This window comes from Trichechus manatus, unplaced genomic scaffold, assembly GCF_000243295.1.
Source record: "Trichechus manatus latirostris isolate Lorelei unplaced genomic scaffold, TriManLat1.0 scaffold00057, whole genome shotgun sequence".
NCBI classification, from domain to species: Eukaryota; Metazoa; Chordata; class Mammalia; order Sirenia; family Trichechidae; genus Trichechus; species Trichechus manatus.
In genome coordinates this window covers 10,097,521-10,121,384 of record NW_004443993.1, presented here as the reverse complement: position 1 = coordinate 10,121,384, position 23,864 = coordinate 10,097,521, and the positions used below count along the sequence as shown (strand labels likewise).

Sequence of the window (23,864 nt, the reverse complement as noted above, 5' to 3'; positions counted from 1 at the left end):
AGGAGGGGTGGTAGATTCTGGGCCATGTGGCCAGGACGGTTGCTCAGGCTGGGGGAGTGGGTGCATCCCAGTTGGCAAAGGCGGTGTGAACTTGGGGGGCGAGAGAGAAAGCTTCCTTTACCAAGGCCCTGGAACAACCACCTGAATTAAGCCAAAAATGAAGAGGCTTGGGTGGTGCAAACAGTGAGCATGCTCAGTGCCCATGCTCAGCTGCTAACCGATAGGTTGGAGGTTTAAGTCCACCCAGAGGTGCCTCAGAAGATAGGCCTGGTGATCTCCTTCCAAAAAATATCAACCATTGAAAACCCTGTGGAGCACAGTTCTACGCGGACGCACACACGGTTGCCAGGAGTCGGAGCTGACTTGATGGCAGCTGCTTTAGCCAAAAACAAAGCTGTCAGCTTCGTGTGGGAGATGGGGGAGATGGTGCAGGAATGCAGGGACCCCGGCTGGCAGAGGCTCTGCCACCTTTGATGAGTGGCATCGAGGGTCGCCCTGGGCATTGGTGTCCAGCTGGGGGAAGAGGAGGAATGACGTGTTGCTGGGGAGGTTTTCACGGCCAGGCCTGGATTGGCGAGCCCCTACCTCTGCCCACCTCTCATTGGCCAGCACCCGCTCACGTGACCTTCTCATGGCAAGGGAGACTGGGAAGTGTAGTCCCACCGCATGCCCCGAAGGAGAGCGGAAGGGTGCAGGTAAACCCCCGGCCGTCAGACGAGTGGGCCCCAGGCCTGGTGGAGCACCTCCTCTAGGTCTGACTTGGTATGGCAGAGTGGCCATACACCCCAGAGCAGAGCCCAGGAGCTCCTGATTCAGAGGCAGGGAGGCTGCGGGGCTCTGAGGACTGTGGGGAGAGAAGCAGGTGGCCCCAAGGCCATGGGGCTATGCCACCTCGGGTGACGAGCCCCAGTGGGGGTGGGGGTAGCTGGGAGGTATGAAAGGTTCCTGAGCCCGGGAGTTCCTGGGTGCGAGGAGGAGTCCTCTGGTCAGGAGGATGAATGAGGCATGTGGGGAGGAGGCCCGCCAACTGGGGCTGCAAGGCCAGGGTCTGGGAGCAGTGGGGCCGGGTGGCAGGTGGCGGCGGGCTCTGGACTTTCCAGTGGGGACGTTGAGCAGAACTGCTTGTCTGGTTGGGCCCCCTCCCCAGCCTGGGCCCCCACCCCACGGTGTGTAACCGTCTGCCTGTCTGTCTCCATGTGGCTGTGGGCATGCCGGCCCACTGCCTGGCCCTGCTGGCTTGGTCTGGCAGCAGCAGATGGTCCTTGTTTTGGAGTCTTTTGTTCAAAGGGGGTACTTTGGCATTGGAATGGTCGCATGGCTGCACAGGCTCGGTGGCCTTGGTGCCCACGGGGTGTTTGCTTCAGGGTGGCCAGCTCCCAACAAGCCCCCAGGCGGCCCGCCACTTCCTCGGTCCAGGCTGGAACCCTGTCCCTGCCCAACGTCTCAAGAAAACATGAATTCTCATGTCTGAAATGTCACTGTGGGCATCAGTGCCATCTTCAGACCGTCCCAGGCACCAGGTAGTGTTGGGATTAGGGTATATGTGAGCTGTGGGGTCCTGTGGGGACCCCTCCCGCTGCAGAAAAGGAGCCTGGTCCCACCTGCGTCCCTGTCCCCCACTGGTCACGGTGGATGGCCGCTGGCATTCTGGTTCTGTGTGCAGGCTCCGTTTCCATGGCAAAGTCCTCTCGTGTGCGCGAGGTGGCCGCCCGCAGATTCCCGCTCCCCGGAAGGGAGATGCCTACAAATCTGTGAGCAGAGGGCGCCTTAGTTCTCTGTGCTTGCAGATCTGCAAGTGCGTGCGCTTTCTCCTCCATATTCGCGCGGCAGCGGGGGACAGCGACCTCCGTGCCTGTAATGAGACAGGCAAGCATAGAACGGAGGCAGTGGTGGGCCCGCATGCCGTGACGCAAACGACGCTAACGGCCCTCATTTAGCAGCTTCCCCACCGAGGGTTTGGTCTGTCGGCTTCTCCGACCCAGTTGTAAGCTGAGCAAACTTAACCCGTGTGTGAGCACCAGGCACTGGAGCCTGGCCTGGGTTCAGGGACCCGGCGATGCCCTGTGACCTCCGGCTGGCGGGCAGTCCCTGGGTGTCACCAGGCCTGATGGTAAAGATGGTCTCACCCCCACACACTGCAAAGCTGGCACCTTCAGTCGGTGGACAAGTTAAAGGCACCTAGTGGGTCTGCCTCAGGCTGAGACAGCCTCGGCTAGTCCTCCAGGCGCCAGCGTGTGTCCAGGCACGCTGCATTTCTGTGTTTCCGTGGTGACAGCTGCGTGGGTTAAAAGTCTGATGATGATCATAGTGGAAACGTATAAAAAGACATCAGAATCCATCTCAGTAAACTAGAGCCTCCCAGAATGCAAAGTGCCCACACTGGCGTCAGCCTGCGGAGCACGCTGGCTGACCACCAGGGCACCGCTTCCAGGGCCACTTTCCTGGGAAACCCCAGTGTGTGCCCCCTCTGTGGGTGGGTAGGTGCCGGCGAATGGGGCTTGTCGGGGGCAGGGAATGGTTGGCCTTCCACAGAGTCTGATGTAGGAGCAACTTCGTGACCTTTCTCCTTCGTCCCTCCCCCAGCCCCTATCCCCAGTCCCTGAGTTGGCACCCTGCCCACCCACTCATCCCCTAAAACCCTCAACCTGGGTGGCTAACAGCATTCTGTCCAGTTCCTCACCACTCCAAACAAAAGGGCCCTGTGACTTCCTGTCTCCGGGCTGCAGCCCCCGTGTCCCTTCAGCTCTTTTGTGCTCTCCAAAGGCCCGTCTTCCTTCCTCCCTGTCCAGCCCTCCTGTGTATTTTAGTGGAAGTGAATTTGCATGTGAGTCCTGGCACTTGGCACCAACAGTGCTGGGCGGGGGCTGGCGTTGGAGCAGCTTGGACCGCGGGGTCCAGACATGATCAGAGGCCACCGGCGTGTTGTTTTATGCGCAGAAATGCAGGCTGGTTTAACCAGAGGTGGCTGAGGTTGCTTTGCGAATGGCATCGAGTTCTCGGCACTTGGGGCTCCTCCCCACTGATGGCGTGATGCACGCCTCCAACTCCGACCACAGGCACACTGTTGCCCAGCTCCTGCCCTTCAAACAGCGCCCCCAGGTCCCCACCACGATATCGGGAGGCAGCAGGAGACACCTCAGCACAAATAGGCCCCATGCGACCTTGCAGTCTTGGCTTTGTCATATTAAAAAAAAAGCCTGAGCCCCAAATCAGCCCGTGCTGGGGGTCAGGTGCCCCCCACCCCACGTTTAATTGCAGGCTTGGCCCCATGCCTCGTCTTAATGGACTTATTTATGCTTGGAATCTCTTCTCCCTTGATGATGTTCTTAGGTGCCATTGAGATGATTTCCACTCATCATGAGCCCACGTGATGGAGCAGAGCTGCCCCATAGGTTTTTCTAGGCAGTGATCTTTGTGGAAGGGGACCCTGGTAGCACGGTGGTTAATTGTTTGGCTGCTAACTGAAAGGTCAGCAGTTCAGACACACCCAGCGGCTCCATGGGAGAAAGAAAGGCCTGGCCATCTGCTCCCTTAAAGGGTACCGTGCCCGTTGCTGTCGAATCGATTCCGACCCATAGTGACCGTATAGGACAGAGTAGAACTGCCCCGTAGGGTTTCCAGGGAGTGGCTGGTGGAGTCAAACTGCCAACCTTTTGGTTAGCAGCCATAGCTCTTAACCGCTGTGCTGCCAGGGCTCCCACGTAAAGATTACAGCCTAGAAAACCTTATGGGGCAGTTCTATTGTCACGTGGGGTCACTGTGAGTCAAAATCCACTCAGTGGCACACAACAATAGCTATCTTTATGGAAACAGATTGCCAGGGCTTTCTCCTGTGGAGCTGCTGGGTGGATTTGAACCTCCAACCTTCCAGTTAGCAGCTGAGTGCTTAAGCATTGTGCCACCAGGGCTCCTCCCACTCCCCTTGTAAAGTCGCCTCCTTAATGAAAGTGGGCTGGTGCTGTGTGTGGCCAGCTTCTGGGTCCCCTGAGCTGGGCCCTCAGCTAGCAGCACCTGGCTTCCATGGGTGGGGAGTTGTGGCACCCACCTCTGGCCGGGAGGGGCAAGAGCGGCTGCAGTGCTGGCCCCTCCTTCTCTCTTGGGGTCTCTCATCTGTACAGCCAGCATCCTTTTGTCTCCCGCCCGCCACACCTGTTTCTGTGGTGTCCCCGTGGGCGGAAACCCTCTTCAGAGGCACCCTGTTTTCTCCACGCAGACACTCCCCGGCCTCTGTTTAGCTCACCTGGGTGTTTCAGTAAAAATGTCATTATTTGAAATCATTGACACTGCTGGTGTAAGATACCAGATTCCAGCGCCTATTATTTCATAAAAGGATCCATTAAAGATAAAGCCGCGGCGCTCCATAAGGTTCTTCCTGGGAGCAAGCATCCCCGGCAGACTTGGCAGATCTCGTCTGCCTGGTGAGTGTTTGTATGCGTCGCGTAAAGGGATCGGGAGCCAGGAAGAGTGAGGGGGGCTGCTCTTCCCGGCCTGGGCGCCTCTAAGTTAAGAGGGTGATTTTGTGGTGTACACAGGGCAGGGCTACGTTCCACGTCACGTGCTCTTGGGGCAGGTTGCTGAGCTCCTCTTCGCCCGTAGTAGCCAAGTTGGGGTGCATTGAGCTGGCCCACTGGGTCCCTGGGGAGGCCTGCAGGGATGCCTGGGCCGGGGCCTTCCCTGCATGCACCACGGCAGGAGATAGCCAGGCGCGCCGCACTGTGCCAGCCGCGATGCCTAGGCCAGGGCCTTCCCTGCATGCACTGCAGCAGGAGATAGCCAGGCGCGCCGCACTGTGCCAGCCGCGATGCCTAGGCCAGGGCCTTCCCTGCATGCACTGCAGCAGGAGATAGCCAGGCGCGCCGCACTGTGCCAGCCGCGATGCCTAGGCCAGGGCCTTCCCTGCATGCACTGCAGCAGGAGATAGCCAGGCCCCCCACGCTGTGCCAGCCGCGATGCCTGGCTGGTTCTTTGTGGCTTTTGCATCCTGAGTGAGCTTCATGTTGCCCTCCTGAGGAAGGCAGGCAGGTCCTAGCCCCAGGTGAGCTGTTCTGCTTCCCAGATCCAGACACTAAGTCAGAGGTGGTGCAGGCACATAGCAAACCGTGAGCAAATAAGGACTGGCCCTTGAGAGGAGGCTTCCAGAGCTAAGCGTCCCTTGACCTCTGGCACGTGTTTGGGTCACCCTGCGTGCTGGCCTCCGGATCCCAGTTCTCAGGGCGACCACCCCTAGCCAGTATCCCTGGCCCTATAGACGGAAGATGCCAGCAGAAACAGAGGCTCAGAAATGTGTTCCCGGCCCTCTCGAGGTCTCGCTAGGTGGAGGGGAATCCCTCCTTACTTTCCTCCCCGAGGCCCTGGGTGGTGCAGTGGTGAACGTACTCGGCTGCTCACCGTAAGCCTGGAGGGTTGTACCCACCCACAGTCACCTTGGAAGAAAGGCCTGGCGATCTACCTCTGAAAAATCAGCCACTGAAAGAAAACCCTACGGAGCACAGTCCCACTCTGACTACGCGTGGGTTTGCCGTGAGAATTTAATTGACGGCAACTGGTTTGTTTTGTTGGTTTGTTTCTTCCCCAGCCAAGCCTCCCACAGTCTCCCCTTCCCTGAAGACTTGGGGTTGCTGACAACTCTTCCTCCCCCTCCCAGCCAGCACACACGGACCCCCAGTTTGCCCTGGCCCTCAGACCCACCCCTTTATATTTCCAGGATCAGCCCGTCTGCCCAGGTGTTCTCTTCGCATCTTTTCTGTCACCGGGCTTATGGGCTGGATGGCCATGTGCCCTGCTTTCCCTCTGTCGTCCTGGGGTGACTGTAGTGCTTCCTTTAGCCATCCAACCTTGATGACGTGGCCGCCTGGCATGTACCTGATGAAACGACCTGGCCACATTCAGGCCCTGAAATTGTCAGTGCCGTTGTCACCATTACGGTGCAGTCACTGTCCTCGTGTGGTGTGGAAGGTCTAGGTCACGGCGAGGGGGGCGTGTTGGTGCCTGTCTGTGGCCCTCTTGCTGCTCGCAGCCCTGCTCGTCCGTGGCTGGGACCTCGAACGGTGGCCTCACCCAGCGGCGTCAGCCTCGCCGCAGATGCAAGCTTGCTTCCTGGATCAGGGTCTGCGGTTTCATTGCTGCAAGCCCACCACCAGGTGAATGCTCGACCTTGTTTGTGGTGTGGGGTTGCTGCTTCTAGACTCCAGAAAGGAGACACGGTCTCCATCAGTGGATGTCATGGCCTACTGTGACAGGTCTTTCTGGTGCAGGGGAGACCCTGCTTTGTGTATGCTGATCAGCTCACGCGCCCACCTTGCTGGACTTGGTTTGGTTCTGTAGCTTACCAGCTGGTGCTCTTAGTTTTCCTAAGCAGAAGATCATGTTCTTTTAAAAGGAAAAGGTTGGTCTCTTCACTTGTAGTTATTATATCCTTTATGTTTCTTTTTTCTTGACTTACCACTTTGGCTAGCATCTTTAGTGGACAGCTGGATGGAGCAAACAGTTAAGCGCTTGACTGCTAGCTAAAAGGCTGGCAGTTTGAACTCATCCAGAGGTACCAGTCTGTTTCCAAAAGGTCACAGCCTTGAAAACCCTGTGGAGCACAGCTCTGCTGGGCACACACAGGGTCTCCGTGAGTCAGAAGCGACTCGACGGCAGCCGACAGCAACAGTCTCTTTAGTAAAGCGCTGACTCAGGGCCGTGATAACGGGCAGCTTGCCTTGCCCGTGACTTTCCTGGATGCCTCTACTGCCTCGTTGTTAAGTATGGCGGTGCTGTAGCGTCTGGTAGATACCTTTTATCAGCTCGGGGAAGTTCTTCGCTGGTCCTGTTGTTGCTGTTGCTAGGTGCTGGCGAGTCGGTTCCGACTCATAGCAATCCTATAGGACAGAGTAGAACTGCCCCATAAGGTTTCCAAGGAGCGGCTGGTGGATTTGACCTGCTTACCTTTTGGTTAGCAGCCAAGCTCTTAACCACTGCGCCACTAGGGCTCCTCCTGTTCCTACTTAATAAGAAAAACAGTTGCTGTTGCGTCCATTCCAACTCATGGCAGTCCCCTGTGTGTCAGAGTAGAACTGTGCTCCATAGGGTTTTCAGTGGCTGATTTTTTGGACGTAGATTGCCAGGACTTTCTTCTGAGGCACCTCTGCATAGACTCAAACCATCAACCTTTCTATTAGCATCCAAGCATGTTAACTGCTGGCACCACCCAGGGACTCCTTGGCTAAGGATTTTTATTCTGAGTTGTTTGGAATTTTACATAGATTTTGATTTGTTGAACTGTCTTTGCAACCCTGGAGATAAGCCCTTCTTGGATTTTGGAATACGTTTCTGCGTCTAATTTGCTAATATCTTTTTATTTAATTGCTCATGTAACAGATAATTTGTAATGTTAATTGTTGTTGCTACGTTCAGCTGATGTCTTGTTGTTATTGTTAGGTGCCATCAAGTCAATTTTGACTCATAGCGACCCCATGTGACAGCGTAGAACTGTCACATAGCTAGGCTGTAATCTTTACATGAGTACATTGCCAGGTCCTTCTCCCACAGAGCTGCTGGGTGGATTTGAACCCTCAGCCTTTCGGTTAGCAGCCAGGCACTTAACCATTGTGGCACCAGAGCTCCTTTTGCTAATGTCATTTTTTTCCTCCAAATTGTATTATGTTGTTGTTGTGTTCTTGTTGAGAATATGCATAGCAAAACACACACCAACTCAACGGTTTCTCCATGTACAATTCAGTGACGTTGATTACATTCTTAGAGTCGTGCAACCGTTCTCACCCTCCTTTTCTGAGTTGTTCCTCCTTGATTAACATAAGGAGCCGTGGTGGCACAGTGGTTTAGCATTTGGCCTCTAAGCAAAAGGTCAGCAGTTCGAATCCACCAGCCACTCCTTGGAAACCCTGCAGGGGCAGTTCTACTCTGTTCTATGGGGGGACAGTTCTCCTTTGTCCTATAAGGTCACTATGAGTTGGAGTCGACTCCACGGCAACAGGTTTGCACTAACATAAACTGACTGCCCCCTAGGTTTCCTGTCTAATCTTTCGAGTTACTATTGTCAATATCCCATATAGATAGTTCTTAAAAGAGCATAATGCTAAAGGCAGACCGTTTTTACTAGTAAAGCTAAACTGTTACTCAATTTCAGGATGCCTTCAGGGGATATTTTTGGTTTAAGGTTAAAGGTTATCTCAGGGCAATAGTGTGAAGGGTTCGTCCACCCTCCATGGCTCCAGAAAGTCTACAGTCCCTGACAATCTGAAATTCTGTTCTGCATTTCCCCCCTTTTGATTAGGATTCTTCTGTGGAATCTTTGATCAAAATGTTCAGTAATGGTACCTGGGCACTACCTAGTTTTCTTGGTCTCATAGCAAAGGAGGTGGTTGTTCCTGGAGACAATCAGCCACGCATTCCATTTCCTCCTCCTATTCCTGACTCTCCTTCTTCCTCTGTTGCTCCAGGTGAATAGAGACTAATTGTTGTGCCTTGAATGGCTGCTTGCAAGCTTTTAAGACCCCAGGCACTACGCAACAAACTAGGAGGTAGAACAGAAGCACTGAACACATTATTAGACCAATTAACTGGGATGTCCCATGAAACCATGACCCTAAACCTCCAAACCAAGGAACCAAATCCTATTGAGGTGTTTGGTTGTACATAAGCAGCCTCAGCAGCTACTCTCTTTCTTTTTTTGGTCATTGTGGTAAATATCTCTCTCTCAGTTCTCTAGTGCTGCTATAACAGAAATGCCACAAGCGGATGGCTTTAACAAAAAGAAATTTATTCTCTCACAGTCTAGGAGGCTAGAAGCCTGAATTCAGGGTGCCAGCTCCAGGGGAAGGCTTTGTCTCTCTGTCAGCTCTGGGTGAAGGTTCTTGTCCTCAATCTTCCCTGGTGGAGGAGCTTCTCAGCGCAGGAACCCCGGGTCCAAAGGACTTGCTATTCTCCTGGCTCTTGTTTTTTGGTAGTGTGAGGTTCTCCTGTGTCTGTGCTCGCTTCTCTCTTTTATATCTCAAAAGAGACTGATTAAGACACAGCCTAATCCTGTAGGTAGTGTCCTGCCTCATTAACATAACTGCCTCTAATCCTGCCATATTAACATCATAGAGGTAGGATTTATAACACGTAGAAAAATCACATCAGACGACAGAATGGTGCACAATCACACAATATCTGGAATCATGGCCTAGCCAAGTTGACACATATTTTAGGGGGATACAATTGAATCTATAATAATATCTATCACCCAGCTTTTGCCACTTCAACTTTTTATGGGTATACAACGTATTGACAGCAGTTACAGTAGTCAGCTGTGCAGCCCCAGCCTTACTTAGGGCTTTTGGATCTGTGTTCGTATGTGAGACCAGCCTGCCGTTTTCCTCTGTCCTTGTCCTGTGTTGGAGATAGGGTTTCCCATTGATTCATTTACTCAGAAATACGCCAGATTTGTCAGATGAGCTGGGTAACATCTGACCTCTTTCCTTACTCAGCAACCACGTGTATAAGCGGGCACCAAGGTTTAGTAGAATGCTCAGTAAAACCGCCTGGGGCAGGTGCCTTTTCCAAAGGGGAGATCTGTGACCTGTTCTCTTCCGATTAACCTGACGGAGCCTTGACTCATACCTCAGAGAACATCCTGATGAGCAGTATGTCTGTGGCACTGAGCCAGCCACTGGGACAGGGACCGGGGTTCACCAGTCCTTAGTGCCTTGGTTCCAGGACTTTTTTTTTTCTTTTGCAAACAGCTGTGGTGGTGTTGTTAGGCGTCTTCAATTCAGTTCCAACTCATAGCGACCCTACAGGACAGAGCAGAACTGCCCATAGGGTTTCCAAGGAGCAGCTGGTGGATTTGAACTGCCGACCTTTTGGTTAGCAGCCGAGCTCTTAAGCACTGTGCCACCAGGGTTCTGAAACAGCTTTTCTGAGGTATAATTTACAAAAGTTACCTGAAGTGCATGGACGTCCCAGTAGGTGGAGTTGACAGGGCTCATCGCAGTGGCCATCAGATAAGGTTGACCGGTGGGGGCTTTGCTTTTCCAGGATTCCACAGTCCTCTGGGCAGAGCAGAGAAGCCGCCCTGGTCCTCGTCAGTCTCTTTTACCTGCTGAGGGGGTTCACGGAGGCTAGGGGCTGTGGCCGCAGGGGATGCAGGGGGCTCTTCCTGCTCAGCCTTCCCACACCCCAGGCCGGTGAGGTGTAACTGTCCGTGAGGTGTGGGCAGAGCCACTGGCGCCCCAGCCGCAGTGGGGCTCTTTGTTTGAGGATCACCGCAGTGGAGCGCCCATCCGCCCCAAGGGGCCGTGCCAGTGGCTCACCCAGGCCAGGGGCCTCTCGCTTGACCTGGGGTCTCGGGATACTTGAGGCGGCGCGAGCGGCCCTTCCCCCGGTCTCTGTTCCCGTGATTATGGTGTGCTAAGCTGTGAGGGCCCTGTTCACCCAACCTGGTGCAGACACTGTGAAATTAACTTCCTCACCCTCCACGCGAACCAGGCTGAGCTGACATTTGCAGAGGGCTCGGTGGAACCCACTCCTGGCCCTCGGCCCTGGCGAGGTGGGGGAGAGGGCCCGCAGTTTGCTCACTGGTACTTGATTGCTGACCGTCTGAGGAAATGGTACCACAACTCACCCGTGGTGGCGCGGGGAGTCTACTGGGGCTTCTAGAGCCCCTGGCCTGGGAGTCTGGGCCTCACACCAGTCCCCAGAGGATAGACCTCATTACCACAGACACGCTGGCTCCACATTTAACCCTCTCGCTACCCCGGGGCAGCCAGCAGGCCTTGAGAAAGTGAGAGGCGGCCGGGCAGCAGAGGCCTAAGGCTTGAGGGGGGACGAAGTTACTTCAGACGGGGAGGGCCAGGCCCTGGCTTCACGCGCCTTGCGTCCTGAGAGTCTGCCGGGACCAAGAGGCCCCTGGCAGTGCCTTTCTGTGGCCCATGGGGGGCAGAGGCTGTGAGGGCACAGGCCCTGGCTTTCTGAGGCACCTCAGATGTGGCTCTACTACGGCAATGACAGAAGGGTCCCTGGGGGGCCAGCCAGGCCAGCCAGGCAGCCCAGCGCCCAGCTCCCACTCAGAGCAGCACCCCAGCATCTCCTGCGACCATCACTTTATCTGACCCAAGGGGCAGCTGTGGGTCCCCGCTTCAGCAGAGCTTAGCTGAGGGGCCAACTTTTTACAGGAGCTGGACTTGGGGCAGCCTCAGGCCAGAGGGTTCTGGGGGCTGGGGCCGGAAATCCACTCGGTGCTGCCCCAGCCCTGTTGCTTGTTGCCGTAACTGATGGTTTCTGAGCAGGTTCCTGCTCTCCAAGACAGTCTGTGTTCCTCTTCCTGACACACTCATTTAATTTTTAACTCACCAGGCATTTGCTTATTTATTTTCATTGTTCTTGATAATAATTCTAAGCCATTAGAGGGGAAAATTATATTCAAAAATGCTGTTTCACACTTTATTTGTTTGATGATTTAGAGCGATAGAAAATAGCACATTTGCTGGCTTTTATAGTCTGATAATTATTCACATCCATCAAGCCATTCCAGGGGAATAAACAAAACACCAAGAAAATTACACTATTAATAGCGTCCTCCTCGGCCGACAGGAAGGCTCCTTTCCCAGCCCACATTGCAGTGAAGTGAAAGTGGCCGTCGCTGGCCGAAGGCTCACGGCCCCACCTGCCGAGAGCCGGTCTCCTTTTAATTACCTGATCGGTCTTGTTCATGCAGCTGCCTGGCTGCGAGCTGGTCCCTCCCCGCCTCCATCCAGGGTGCCGCCTGCCTGAGGACCCAAGACAAATCCCCAGCCAGCCAGTGTCAGGAGCCCCTGCGTTTCTTCTTTATTAGTCCCATAGAACTCAGCCCTGACCGCACAGGCAGAGACCGTCTGACTTCCAGGCTGCGCGTGGTGCTGCCGCCAGCTCTGCCTGCTGGCCTCCACTTGCCTGTCTCGGCCTGGCCAGCCCGCAACGGCACGAGGCCAGCAAGGCATACCTCCCTCTGGCCTCACCATTTAAGTCAGACGTTGTCCAGTCTCCCTGACCTCCTGTCCCCAGACCAGCCTTCTTCGCCTGCACGCAGATCAGAGTGTCTGGCTCATGTCACGCCGCACATCTCGTACCTGGCTGTGCTTTCCGTCTTGGTTCTGGCCCCTCTGGGCAGGTTTGTGGGTGTTTAGTTTTGCCTTTTTGGGGTGATAGCTATAGGATAAGGGAGGAGTCCCTAGATGGTACAAATGGTGAACGCACCTGGCTGCTAACTGCAAGGTTAGAGGTTGGAGTCCACACAGAGGTGCCTCGGAAGAAAGGCCTGGTGATTGACTTCTGGAGAACTAACCACTGAAAAGCCTCTGGAGCAGAGTTCTACTCTGACACACATGGGGTCGCTGTGAGTTGCAGTTGACTCAACGGCAAGTGGTAATGGGGCGGAGGGCGAAGTTCATCACTCAGAACATCTCAGAGCGTAAAAGAAGGCACCCAGGAGGGCCGAGAGGCTTGGGGAGCGCCTGCCTCCCCACGGCCCGTCCCATCGCCCTTGCTCCCAGGCCCCGGATGCTGCTTCTTTTGGAAGGTGTCATGTTGTGGTCCCTCCATTTAGCAGCTCCTCGTCCTTCCAGAAGCTTCCTTTCCTCCATCTTTTGACCTGTTCAGGTGCCGGGCCGTGATTTGTTTCTTTGATCATTCTGTGGCTCTTCCTCTCCCATTGCTCCCGGAGCCCTGTGTGTTTTCCTTAATTGAAGCTTGTTTTACGTCCTCACTGCAGCCCCTCACGCTGGCAGTTGACTGCCTTTCTGAAAAGAGTGCCTGGAAAACAAGGCCCGAATTTGTCCCTCTGGGCCTCCCGGGCGATTCCATGGCATTAAACTCTGGGTTATGGAGCCTGCTGCCGCCTGGAATGGTCATCTGGAGTCCAGCCCTGATGGCACCCGCTGAGCCGCGGCCGGCGTCTCTGCCTTCCAGTGTAGTCTTCCCGAAGTACCCAGTGTGGAACGTTCAGGAACAGAGGGCAACAAGATGGCTTTAAAATGTGGCTGTGGTCTTGTCCAGCGTCAGGATCAGGGTTCTCGGTGTGTCTGGAGTCGTGGCCCGTGTGTCCGCTTGAAGGCGTGTGCTGCTATTGCAGCTGGGCATTGACTTACAGCCACAATCCAGCAGGGAGGGCAGGACACTGTGGCCGGAGGGGCCTGACTAGGCCGTCCAGGCGGCCCATCCCTGAAGGCTCTTCTTGCAGCCTGCTCTTCAGGCCTAAGCACATCACGCCGGGGAGGCCCGCCCCATCGTGGGATAGCTCAGGTTTCTGGAAGGTTCTTCATCACACCAAGCTGAGACGCTCCCCTGCCCCCTTAACAGCTCTGACTGCCCTCAGAAGTCCAGGGTCCCCTCTCCTCCCAGGGGCTCCCCCAGGTTTCCGTAGTTGCTCTTCCTGCTTCCATTATCCTGGCTTCTCTAGACTCTTCTTCCGTCACTGCGGTCTGCTTTCCTGGTCCTCCTCACCCTCCCACCTGCTCAGAGCAAAGTTGAGGAGGGTCCTTCACAGACTGGTCAGGGGCGGGTGCACTTTAGAAGTTGCATGGGGGAGGACACTGCTGATGGCATGGTCTTGGGTGGTTTTAGAAGTCTCTACAAGGGTGAGGCATGGCCAGGCCTGGGAGAGGTGGAGGGCAGAGGGCAGCATGGGGGCTGATGTCTGAGTGTGGCATGATGTGAGGGGAAGCCACCTTGCCAGGAGGAGCAGGGAGAGGTGGAGGGTGGAGCTGGGTGGTTTTGGTAGGGGGTGAGGTGCAGGCCGAGGTGGGGTACACGTGAATGGCAGGAGGGAGAGAGACAGGGCATCCGCTGGCAGGGGACTGTCCCCTGGTCCGGTGTGGAGCTGAAGGAGTTTCTGGAAGGGGCCACCTTCCCAAAAAGAACACACCAGTGCTCTTGCCCTTTCAGCCTATCTCTCCAGGCCACAGGCCGGTGGCCAGGGGTCACAGGCTGGCAGCAGGCTTGCTTTTGGCTTTGAATTTTGACCTCGTGATGGGCACCGGGCTCCCAGGGAGAGACAAGCTGCCTCTCTGTGTTGTTGACCAATAAAGCCGTCTCTGTTTGCCAACGAGAAATGGTTTACTAATAGCCAGACAGACGCTTCCCACTTCGAGGCTCAGCAAACAGACATTTCAGCCCAAAGACTTGCCTGCCTTTCCATCTTTCTTTCTGTCTCTCTCTGTCTTCCACCCTCCGTCCATCCTTCCCTCCTTTTCTCTCCTCCGGCGTTCCTTCTCTTTCCTCCCTCTCTCCATGCCTGCCTGCCTGCTTTCTGTCTTTCTCCTCTCTCCTGCCCCCGCCCCGTCTGTTCCCCAGAGCCAGCCCCAGGAAATAGCTAGAATGCACCACCGGAAACCCCACGTGTTGGGGTGCCTGGCCCACTGGGGGGTGGTGACAGGGATGAAATGTGCCAGCTCGGCTTCTGGCCCCTGGGGAGGACCCACAGAGGCTCTCCGCTGGGAGCCCATGGGCCCATGAGACTTTCCTCCTTGGTGAGCACTGGTCTTGTCTCTTTCCCACATCCACGCTGCATCGTTATCAGTGGGGTGACTCCTCCCTGTTGAGCGGCAGTTCTGGTCCTCATCCAGCGTAAGTTGTCTGCCCTGGCCCAACTAGGCTGCCAGGGCACCTGGACATGGAAAGGGGGCTCCTTGGACCCCTGAGGCCACTGTTCTGGAGTCTCTGGGCTTCCTAGCTCCCTCACAGACGAGTGTCCTTGCCTCCCTTCCTAGGTGGTGGCTGGCCCCAGGGGCAAATAACTCAATGAACTTACTGGGTCATCCACCTCGGTCCCAAACCAAACCAAACCCCGTGCTGTTGAGTTGACTCATAGCAACCTTATAGGACAGAATAGAACTACCCTATAGGGTTTCTAAGGGTGTAGTATTTACAGAAGCAGACTGTCACATCTTTTCCCCTGGAGTGGCTGGTGGATTCAAACTGCTGACCTTTCGGTTAGCAGCTGAGTGCTTTAACCACGTGCCACCAGGGCTCCTATCTGCCTCTGTCAGGGATTGTGAATTTGAAAAGAGGCTTTGATTCTGTAGGAAGGTGCTGTGAACTTGGGAGAGAGACAGATACCAGCCATAGTTAAAAGCATCTTTGATATTGTGAAAAAATGTGAAATTGTTCACTACAGAGGGTCTGGTAAGCAGAGCAACCACTGTGCTTCCCTTGCCTATTGGGTAATCTGCCCCTGGCCCTGCCCTCAGAACTGTGTGCGGTGAGCCCCGCGCCCGGCCCTCAGAACTGTGTGCGGTGAGCCCCGCGCCCGGCCCTCAGAACTGTGTGCGGTGAGCCCCGCGCCCGGCCCTCAGAACTGTGTGCGGTGAGCCCCGCGCCCGGCCCTCAGAACTGTGTGCGGTGAGCCCCGTGCCCTCCCCAGCTCTGCTGGCTTTCCCTGGAAGATTGATGTTTTCATTCGCCAGCATCCTAGGGGTGGGCTGGGGGATGCCGATCAGTTGGGGTTGGGGCTTCTTGGTGCCCTGGAGGCTGCTGTTGGGTTGTTTCCATTTGTGTGTCCAGGTGGCAGGAGAAACAACTCCTGGCTGGCGCTTGCCTCCAACATCGCCACCCTAAATCCATTCCGCTCTGCATGTCCGGCTTGCGTCCAAAAGTTCCCTCTAATCTCCCCAGGGGCCGCTTTTGTGAGCGCTCGGCCTAGCGCCCTGCAGCCTGCCTTTTCCGATAACAGAAGAGCCACTTTCCAACGTATTAAACTTTTAACATCCACCAGATTCAATTAATCTTATCTTTACAACTCCCAATTACAGGCGCTAATTAAGTGAGAGCCGCATTGTGGACTGGGGATATTGCATTAATCATCGCAGCCTTGCAGGCATAAATTAGTGTCTTCCAGTCCTCCGGCACCTCCCCACTAGCACTGGAAGGTTCCGCAGCCCCATGTGTGGGGACGCTAATCCCACAAAGGTGCTGGGGATTGGGATTAGTTTTGGTCATCTTTATGTAAATGGTGAAAGGCCATTTAAAGGAGAAGACCCTCAGCTTTGTTCTGATGATGGAAGATTCCTTGGTGATGGCAGAGTGGAAGGGGCTTTGGTCTCCCAGGTAGGGGCCCTGGGAGCGTGCCCAGAAATTGATTATTCTCATCCTATTAGATTAGAGACGACTTGATGTTTGCCTTATCGCCTCCCCTGGCCCTCTTTGTAGTTTATTAAAAAACATTTTAGACCTCTCATTTGAATGGGTTTAGTCTGGGTGTCCCTTCATCTTTCTTGTTTGTTCTGGTTTGAGGGTGGGAGGGATTGGCTGAGTTACATCATCTCTCTTCTGACTTGACTCATTCTAGAATGTGAGAGAGTGGCCCTTGTTATCCCAGAGCAGGAAGACCCCTCCCCCCCCACCCCTGCCCCTGCCCCGGCCCTGCTGACATGGGGGTCGAGTCATTCCCTGGTGCGGGGCCATCCTGTGCACTGCAGGGTGTTGAGCAGCATCCCTGGCCTCCACCTACTTGTTGCCAGTAGCACCCTCCCCCCCAAGGTGTGACAGCAACAAATATCCCCAGACATCATCCAGTGTCCCCTGGGGGCAGAATCACCCAGGTGAGAGCCCTTGGGTTAGGAGATTCCACTGACCCCCAGAGACACTGTGTCCCATAATCATCTGACCTACTGCCGTCCTAGGAGGCTGCCCACATTGAAATCTGCACACTGAGTGGGGAGCTGCGGGCAGGGGAATCATGGGAGCTGGAGGGTCCCCTGGGTTACACCGTCTGACCCAGCGGGAGTTTATTCTGGTGCGCGGTGTGAGCAGGAATCAAACTCAGTATTTTCCAAATAATTAATGAAGGGTTTCTCAGCCTCTACTCTGCTGACACGGGGGGCAGATCCCTCTCTGGGGTGGGGCCGTCCTGTGCGCTGTAGGGTGTTGAGCAGCATCCCTGGCTTCCACACTCAATGCCCGTAGCACCCCTAGTCGTGACACCCACAGATGTCCCCAGACATGGCCAGTGTCCCCTGGGGGCAGAATCATCTGGGTGAGGACCACTGTTCCCAAGTGTCTCCTGGATGGTGGAGGCAGCTGTAGCCCCACGGGCTCCCAGCTCCTGCAGAGATGAGTGTCCACCCTCCCACTGTGTGCAGTGAGGGCCCATGCCCTGCTCTGCTGGCTTGCACTGAAGACTGGGGGTGGGGGGCTGGAGGGGCACTTGGTGGTTGGGGGCTGCCCTGCCCTTCCCTCCCAGGACCCCGGTCCTTGAGTTGTCATCTGAGTGCATGGCGTTTTCAAGCTTTCATCTCTTGTGTTTGTTTATAACAGAGCCTCAGTAATTTTTCAAATGCAAAAATGTTTAAAAAGAAAGCTGAGGAACTGGTGACAAATGCTATCATTTTTTCATTCCTGAAGCTTCCTTTCCCTGCTGGCTGCCCGGCAGGGTGGGCGGAGTCAGCTCTGAGGGGGTGCTGGCAATGGGGGAGGCTGCAGTTCTGCTCTGTTCCAGACTGGGGGTCCTCTGTACGTCTCACCCCCCGGTTGTTTTTTTCTTTTTCTTTTCCTGCCTCATTGAGGTATAGTGCTGCTTAACTGGGGAGTCTCCACTGGTGGCCCCCGAGGTGCTGGCCCCTCTGCTTCTCTCCTGTTTTCCGCTCCCGGTGCCCTCGTCCTCGCTTCCCTGTGGAGTCTTTCCTTGACAGCCGCCCCCCACCCCATACCCTCCCTCACAACACTGACCACAGGTGCCAGCTGGCACTTCCTTGGGGATCATGTGCTGGGCACGGGTGTGTGTGACGGCCTTGCCATGCTCTGATCAGTGTGTGGGCACGGGTGTGCATGACAGCCTGGCCACGCTATGACCATGTGCTGGTCACGGGGGTGTGTGACAGCCTGACCACGCTGTGATCACCTGTGTGGGCGCAGGGGTGTGTGATGGCCTGCCCATGCTCTGATCAGTGTGTGGGCGCGGGTGTGTGTGACGGCCTGGCCACTCTCTGATCAGTGTGTGGGCGCGGGGGTGTGTGACAGCCTGGCCACGCTCTGGTCACGTGTTGGGCTCGGGATTTGTGATGGCCTGGCCACGCTCTGACCAGTATGTGGGCGCAGGGTTTGTGACAGCCTGGCCACGCTCTGATTAGTGTGTGGGCACAGGGGGTGTGTGACGGCCTGGCTGCACTCTGATCAGTGTGTGGGCGCAGGGGGTGTGTGACGGCCTGGCCACGCTCTGATCAGTGTGTGGGCGCAGGGTTTGTGACAGCCTGGCCGCGCTCTGATTAGTGTGTGGGCACAGGGTTTGTGATAGCTTGGCCATGCTCTAATCGTGTGTGGGTGCAGGGGTGTGTGACGGCCTGGCCACGCTCTGATCAGTGTGTGGGCGCAGGGGGTGTGTGACGGCCTGGCCACGCTCTGATCAGTGTGTGGGCGCAGGGTTTGTGACAGCTTGGCCACGCTCTAATCACGCGTGTGGGTGCAGGGGTGTGTGACGGCCTGGCCACGCTCTGATCGGTGTGTGGGCGCAGGGGGTGTGTGACGGCCTGGCCGCGCTCTGATCGGTGTGTGGGCATAGGGGGTGTGTGACGGCCTGGCCGTGCTCTGATCAGTGTGTGGGCGCAGGGTTTGTGACAGCCTGGCCGCGCTCTGATCGGTGTGTGGGCGCAGGGGGTGTGTGAAGGCCTGGCCACGCTATGATCAGTGTGTGGGCGCAGGGTTTGTGACAGCTCGGCCACGCTCTGATCAGTGTGTGGGCGCAGGGTTTGTGACAGCCTGGCCATGCTCTGATCAGTGTGTGGCTGCAGGGGTGTGTGATGGCCTGGCCACGCTCTGATCACGTGTGTGGGTGCAGGGGTGTGTGACAGCCTGGCCACGCTCTGATCAGTGTGTGGGTGCAAGGGGTGTGTGACGGACTTGCCATGCTCTGATCACCTCTGTGGGCGCAGTGGGTGTGTGACGGCCTGGTCACGCTCTGATCACCTGTGTGGGCGTGGGGGTGTGTGACAGCCTGGCCATGCTCTGACCTGCTTCCTTCTCTCTCTGGCAGGTACGCCATCCCCCCGGAGCATGGCAAGCGCCTGGAGCGGCTGGCCATCGGTAGGTGAGACCCCTGCGCCCGTGCTGTGTGGGCGGGCGGGCGGGCTTGAGCGGCCCTGGGGCTTTGTGTTTTGGGCTTTGGGGAGGGGGGTGCGCTCGCAGAGGTCGGTCCTGTCCTCCCACTTCCTGTCACCCCTGTGACCCGGCCTGCCATCTTGTCCCTTCCTGAGCCCCTACAGGAGCCGGGGTGTAGCACCCTGGATTCCCTGCGCCACCATCGGGAGCTGGGGCCTGATCCCCTCCTGGACGGCAGGGCGGCTGCCTTCTCTGCCTCCCTCCTGGGTCCTCCCGCTGCGCCACACCCTTTCCCAGTCCCCCGAAATCTTTGTCTGGTCGCGAGCACCAGGCAGTTCAGGTTCTCCTGAGGGAGAACCCGCTAGGCCCTTTGCTCTGGTTTTCCTGGGAAACGGCTCCCCAGGTCCCTCAGCACAGCTCTGCACTGTTGATGCAAGGGCCACTGTGCCGCCTGCGTTTAGAACCTTCTGGGGTCTCCTGGGTTGGAAGGAACTCGTCAGAGAGGCGGCCGTGAGAAGAGGCGAGAACCGCCTACGGTAGTCTGGGCAGGGCTTCGGACGGGAGACTTGGCAGCCAGAGCAAGCCAGAAGTGGGGGTGCGCCCCGAGGTGATGAGGAGCTGGAGGCGGCAGGGACCCCGCATCAGTTCTCTGTTGCTTCAGCTCCCACACTGATGCAGCCAGCTCTGCTTGTCCCAGCAGGAGCTCAGATGCCATCAGATGGCTCGGGGCGGGGGTGGGGGTGGGGGTGCTAAGAAGCGTTAAAAGCCCCGGCTGGCCCAGCAGTCTCCCTCCTTCCCGTGAGCTCAGAGAGCTGCTCTTTGGGGACAGCACACTGGCGGGAGCCGGCCTCTGGGCCAGCCACGGTGGCCTGGTGCGTGGAAGGGCGAGGGGGACCAGGCCCTGGGGTTCCAGAAGCCACTCTGAGCACACACGGGCCCCTCCTGGAGGCCACGGCGGCAGCTGGAGGTGGGTCTGAGGAGGCAGGCTGGCATGCAAGGCTCAGATTCTTCCGGAAGCTCAGCATGGTCCCAGGCATTCCTCACTGCTGGCTGTTGGCCACTGTCCTCTGCCCCTTCTTCACCCCTCACCCAAAGAGAGGTCTCCACATCTGTCTTCCCACCTCCCCAGGAGCTTTTCGACTTTGGAGATGGGAACGGTCAATCTTTGTGGAAGGAACAGGGTCTCCTGTCCCAGTGCTGTGCCCAGAGAGTCACGGTCTGTCTAGCAAATATTTACCAGATGTGGGTTTGACAAGAACGAAAGGGTCAGGGGCCAGTGGCAAGTGGGACAGGTGCTCATTCCCAGCCACGCGCGTCTGGGTTCTCCGTGAAGGCTTTGCCGTTGCTATTTCTTACCACTTTCATTGGAAACCGGGACGCTGCTTGTATGGAAGAGGCTGGACCCTGGTATCGGGGGATGCCCTTCTCATGGTAAAAAATTCTACAATTAAAAGCAGCCTAGTGGCAAAGTTCCGTTTCACTTTCTAAAGCACTAAAATAAAAACCGCATTTCCACTGACTGAAGAAAAGATCTCCCCCATTATGTGAGTTTCCTGTTGCTGCAGTTAACAGATCGCCCAGACGTAGTGGTTAAGGCGCTGAAAGTTCTGGAGATCAGACGTCTAAACTGAGTCTTCAGGGGTTCAGATCAGGATGTCAGCAGGGCTAGTTCCTTCTGAAGGCCGAGGGGAGGATCTGGGAACTTGTTCCTTTGCCTTTTCCTCTTCTGGAGGCTTCCGGCATTCCTTGGCTCCTGGCCGCATCCCTCCAATCTCTGCCTCTGTGGCCTGTCTTCTATTGTGTCAGATCTCCCGAAATCTTCCTCCTGTCTCCCTCTGAATACATGGGGCCCACCCAGATAAACCAGGCTAACCTCCCCGTCAAGATCCTCAGTCCCATCACATCTGCACAGTCCCTTTGCCGTGGAAGGCACCCTGTTCACAGGTTCTGGATGTTAGTAGACATCTTAGAAGTTGCTGTCGAATCAGCTCTGACTCATGGCGACCCCATGTGTGTCAGAGTAGTACTGTGCTCCATAGGGTTTTCTTCCATGGCTGATTTTCCCGAAATAGGTCACCAGGCCTTTCTTCTGATGTGCCTCTGGGTGTTCTTGAACCTTCAGACTTTCTGTTAGCAGCCAAGCGCATTAACCATTTGCACCACCCATGGACTCCTCGTGAATAATGCAGACTCATTAAGTGATACCTTGGTAGGCTGGGTTGACTTCCTAGAATTCTGGCCTGGCTGCTACCACCGGAGCCGGGTCAGGAAATGTGGTGGGAGGCACACATGGGAAAGTTGGGCCTCACTCTCCCCTCGAGGGCAGCAGAGCCTCAGAGGAAGGTCTTGGAGAGGTGAGTGTAGGGACAGTGAGTCAATGCCAACCTAGGGCCCCTCTGAAATTCTTGAGGGGACTGCATTGCGGACTCCATTATCGAGATGGGCAGAATGCGTTTACTATTAATATGGAAAATGAATAGCTGCGCTCTAACTGGACTCGCGGGGAGAGTTGTGGAGCCCATGGAGAGCGCATTGATGTGTTGGCGCATTATTGGTGCTAATCACTTAAAACGTGCGCCTTTATTAGCGCTTTAATGAGAGCCACTTAAACTGTACATTAAAAAGAAGAACTGCAGAGAGGCCGGCCGGCTGGGTGGCAGGCACTCATAATTCTAATTGAAATGCTTTTAGTGCAGACAAAAGTTGCTGGATCCAGTAATCCCTCACACTTTCCAGAACCCACCATCATGTCCTTGCACTCAGGCGCCTCTGCAGCCTGGGAAGCATCTGAGCCCCCGGTTTCCCGTGTTGACGTGTGCGAGTGTGGCCGTGTGCTGCACACACATGCACACGTGTGCCCTCGCTGTCTCCCCTGGCTGGGTTGGGTTTAACCAGCATCCTGTAGAGATGTGTACTGGCCTCGAGACCGGAGACCTAGGTCTGGGATGCGCTTCTGGAAGGTTCCTTGGGCCAGCAGCATCTGTGGGTCATTCCTGGAGGGAGAGTGGACACTCAGTGTGCACCCCATGTGGCTCTGTGGATGAGTCCTGCCCCTCATCCCATTTTAACCTGCATGATACCTCTTCTTTCCTGGCTGGTCATGGCCGTAAGGGGCTATATGTGCATGGGCACAGCCTGGGGCAGCTGGTGGTAGACCAGCACCCTGTGTAGTGAGCAGTTAGGGAAGTCGGGGTAGACCAGCACCCCATATGGTGAGCAGTCAGGGTAGACCAGCACCCCATACAGTGAGCAGTCAGGGAAGTCAGGGTAGACCAGCACCCCATATGGTAAGCAGTCAGGGTAGACCACTACCCTGTGTTGTGAGCAGTCAGGAAAGTCAGGGTAGACCAGTGCCCCATGTGGTGAGCAGTCAGGGTAGACCAGCACCTGTATTGAGCAGTTGGGGTAGACAGCACCTCTGTTGAGCAGCTGGGGTAGACAGCACCTCTGTTGAGCAGCTGGGGTAGACAGCACCTGTGTTGAGCAGCTGGGGTAGACAGCACCTGTGTTGAGCAGCTGGGGTAGACAGCACCTGTGTTGAGCAGCTGGGGTAGACAGCACCTCTGTTGAGCAGTCGGGGTAGACAGCACCTGTGTGTTGTTGAGCAGTCGGGGTAGACAGCACCTGTGTGTTGTCGAGCAGTCGGGGTAGACAGCACCTGTGTGGTGAGCAGTCGGGGTAGACCAGCACCTGTGTGGTGAGCAATTGGGGTAGACAGCACCTCTGTTGAGCAACTGGGGTAGACCAGCACCCTGTGTGGTGAGCAGTCGGGGCAGATAGTGCTCCATGTCATGAGCAGTAGATAGCACCTTATGTCATACGGTTGGGGTAGACCAGCACCCATGCTGTGGACAGCCGGGGTAGACCAGTGCCCTGTGTCGTGGGTAGCCGGGGTAGACCAACATTCCATATAGTGAGCAGATGACTTACTTTCCACAGTTACAAGGGAGGCCTTGTCCTTCTGAGGAGGGTGCCGAGGCCTGCTGCCCTCCGGTCGTCATAGGGGAGTGGGTGCTGAGCTGGGAGGTGGTGAATGGGTCAGGGCTGTCCCTCCTGTATCTTCCTGCATCTGTGGTGCTGGCCGCAAGGGAGGTGTCCGTGCCCTGCGAGGGGGACAGCTCCTCCAGACTCCCTGGGGCTCCTTGCCCAGCACAGCGCCTTCTGCGTTGGGGGGCTGTGCGCTCAGCTCTGAGCATGTCTCTCCCGTTAGCCCTGCTTTGTGGGGGAAGGTAGAGGAGGAGGCAGAAGGGACCCACTCAGCTGCTGTCAGGCAATTGCCGGACTTGTTTTTCTTAAAGAAACATGTGCAGCATTGATTTGCACGTCAGCTGCTGAGTGACTGGGATGCAGCTCTGGAATGTGTTAGTTCAAACCTGTTCGTGAGCAGGTGGCACCGATGGGCCGAGTGCCTTCTGTTTCTGGGTGTTAGTTCAGATTCCATATGCAGTCTCCTGTTAGATGAGAGTCGTACACACACCTTGGGGGCCTGATGGGAACCCCACCCATGTTGCCTTGTGTGCTGGTGAACAGGGGTCCTGCTCGGCCGCTTCCTGCGCCTCTGTGTCGTCACCTGCCGGCGGCCGTGGGCACAGGTGTGCCGTGTGGCCTGTGATGGTGCTGAGACAGTGCACAGTGTGTGCAGAGGCTCTGACAGGACTTGGGACACTCAGTCCCACGCTGGGACCACTCCAGTTACTCACAACACGGGGGGCCGGTCTGCCCAGCCGCCCACAACACGGGGTGCCGGTCTGCCCAGCCGCCCACAACACGGGGTGCCGGTCTTCCCAGCCGCCCACAACACGGGGTGCCGGTCT

General features: G+C 56.2%; 1 protein-coding gene across 1 annotated transcript in view; it reads left to right on the top strand.

Annotated features, from left to right (window-relative positions):
• KDM4B (lysine demethylase 4B) overlaps window positions 1-23,864 on the top strand; it is a 156,858-nt gene that overhangs the window by 39,086 nt on the left and 93,908 nt on the right. Inside the window, exon 6 of the mRNA XM_023733274.1 lies at window positions 18,986-19,035. Within this exon, the coding sequence (XP_023589042.1) occupies window positions 18,986-19,035 (50 nt within the window). The remainder of the gene's footprint in view (window positions 1-18,985; window positions 19,036-23,864) is intronic.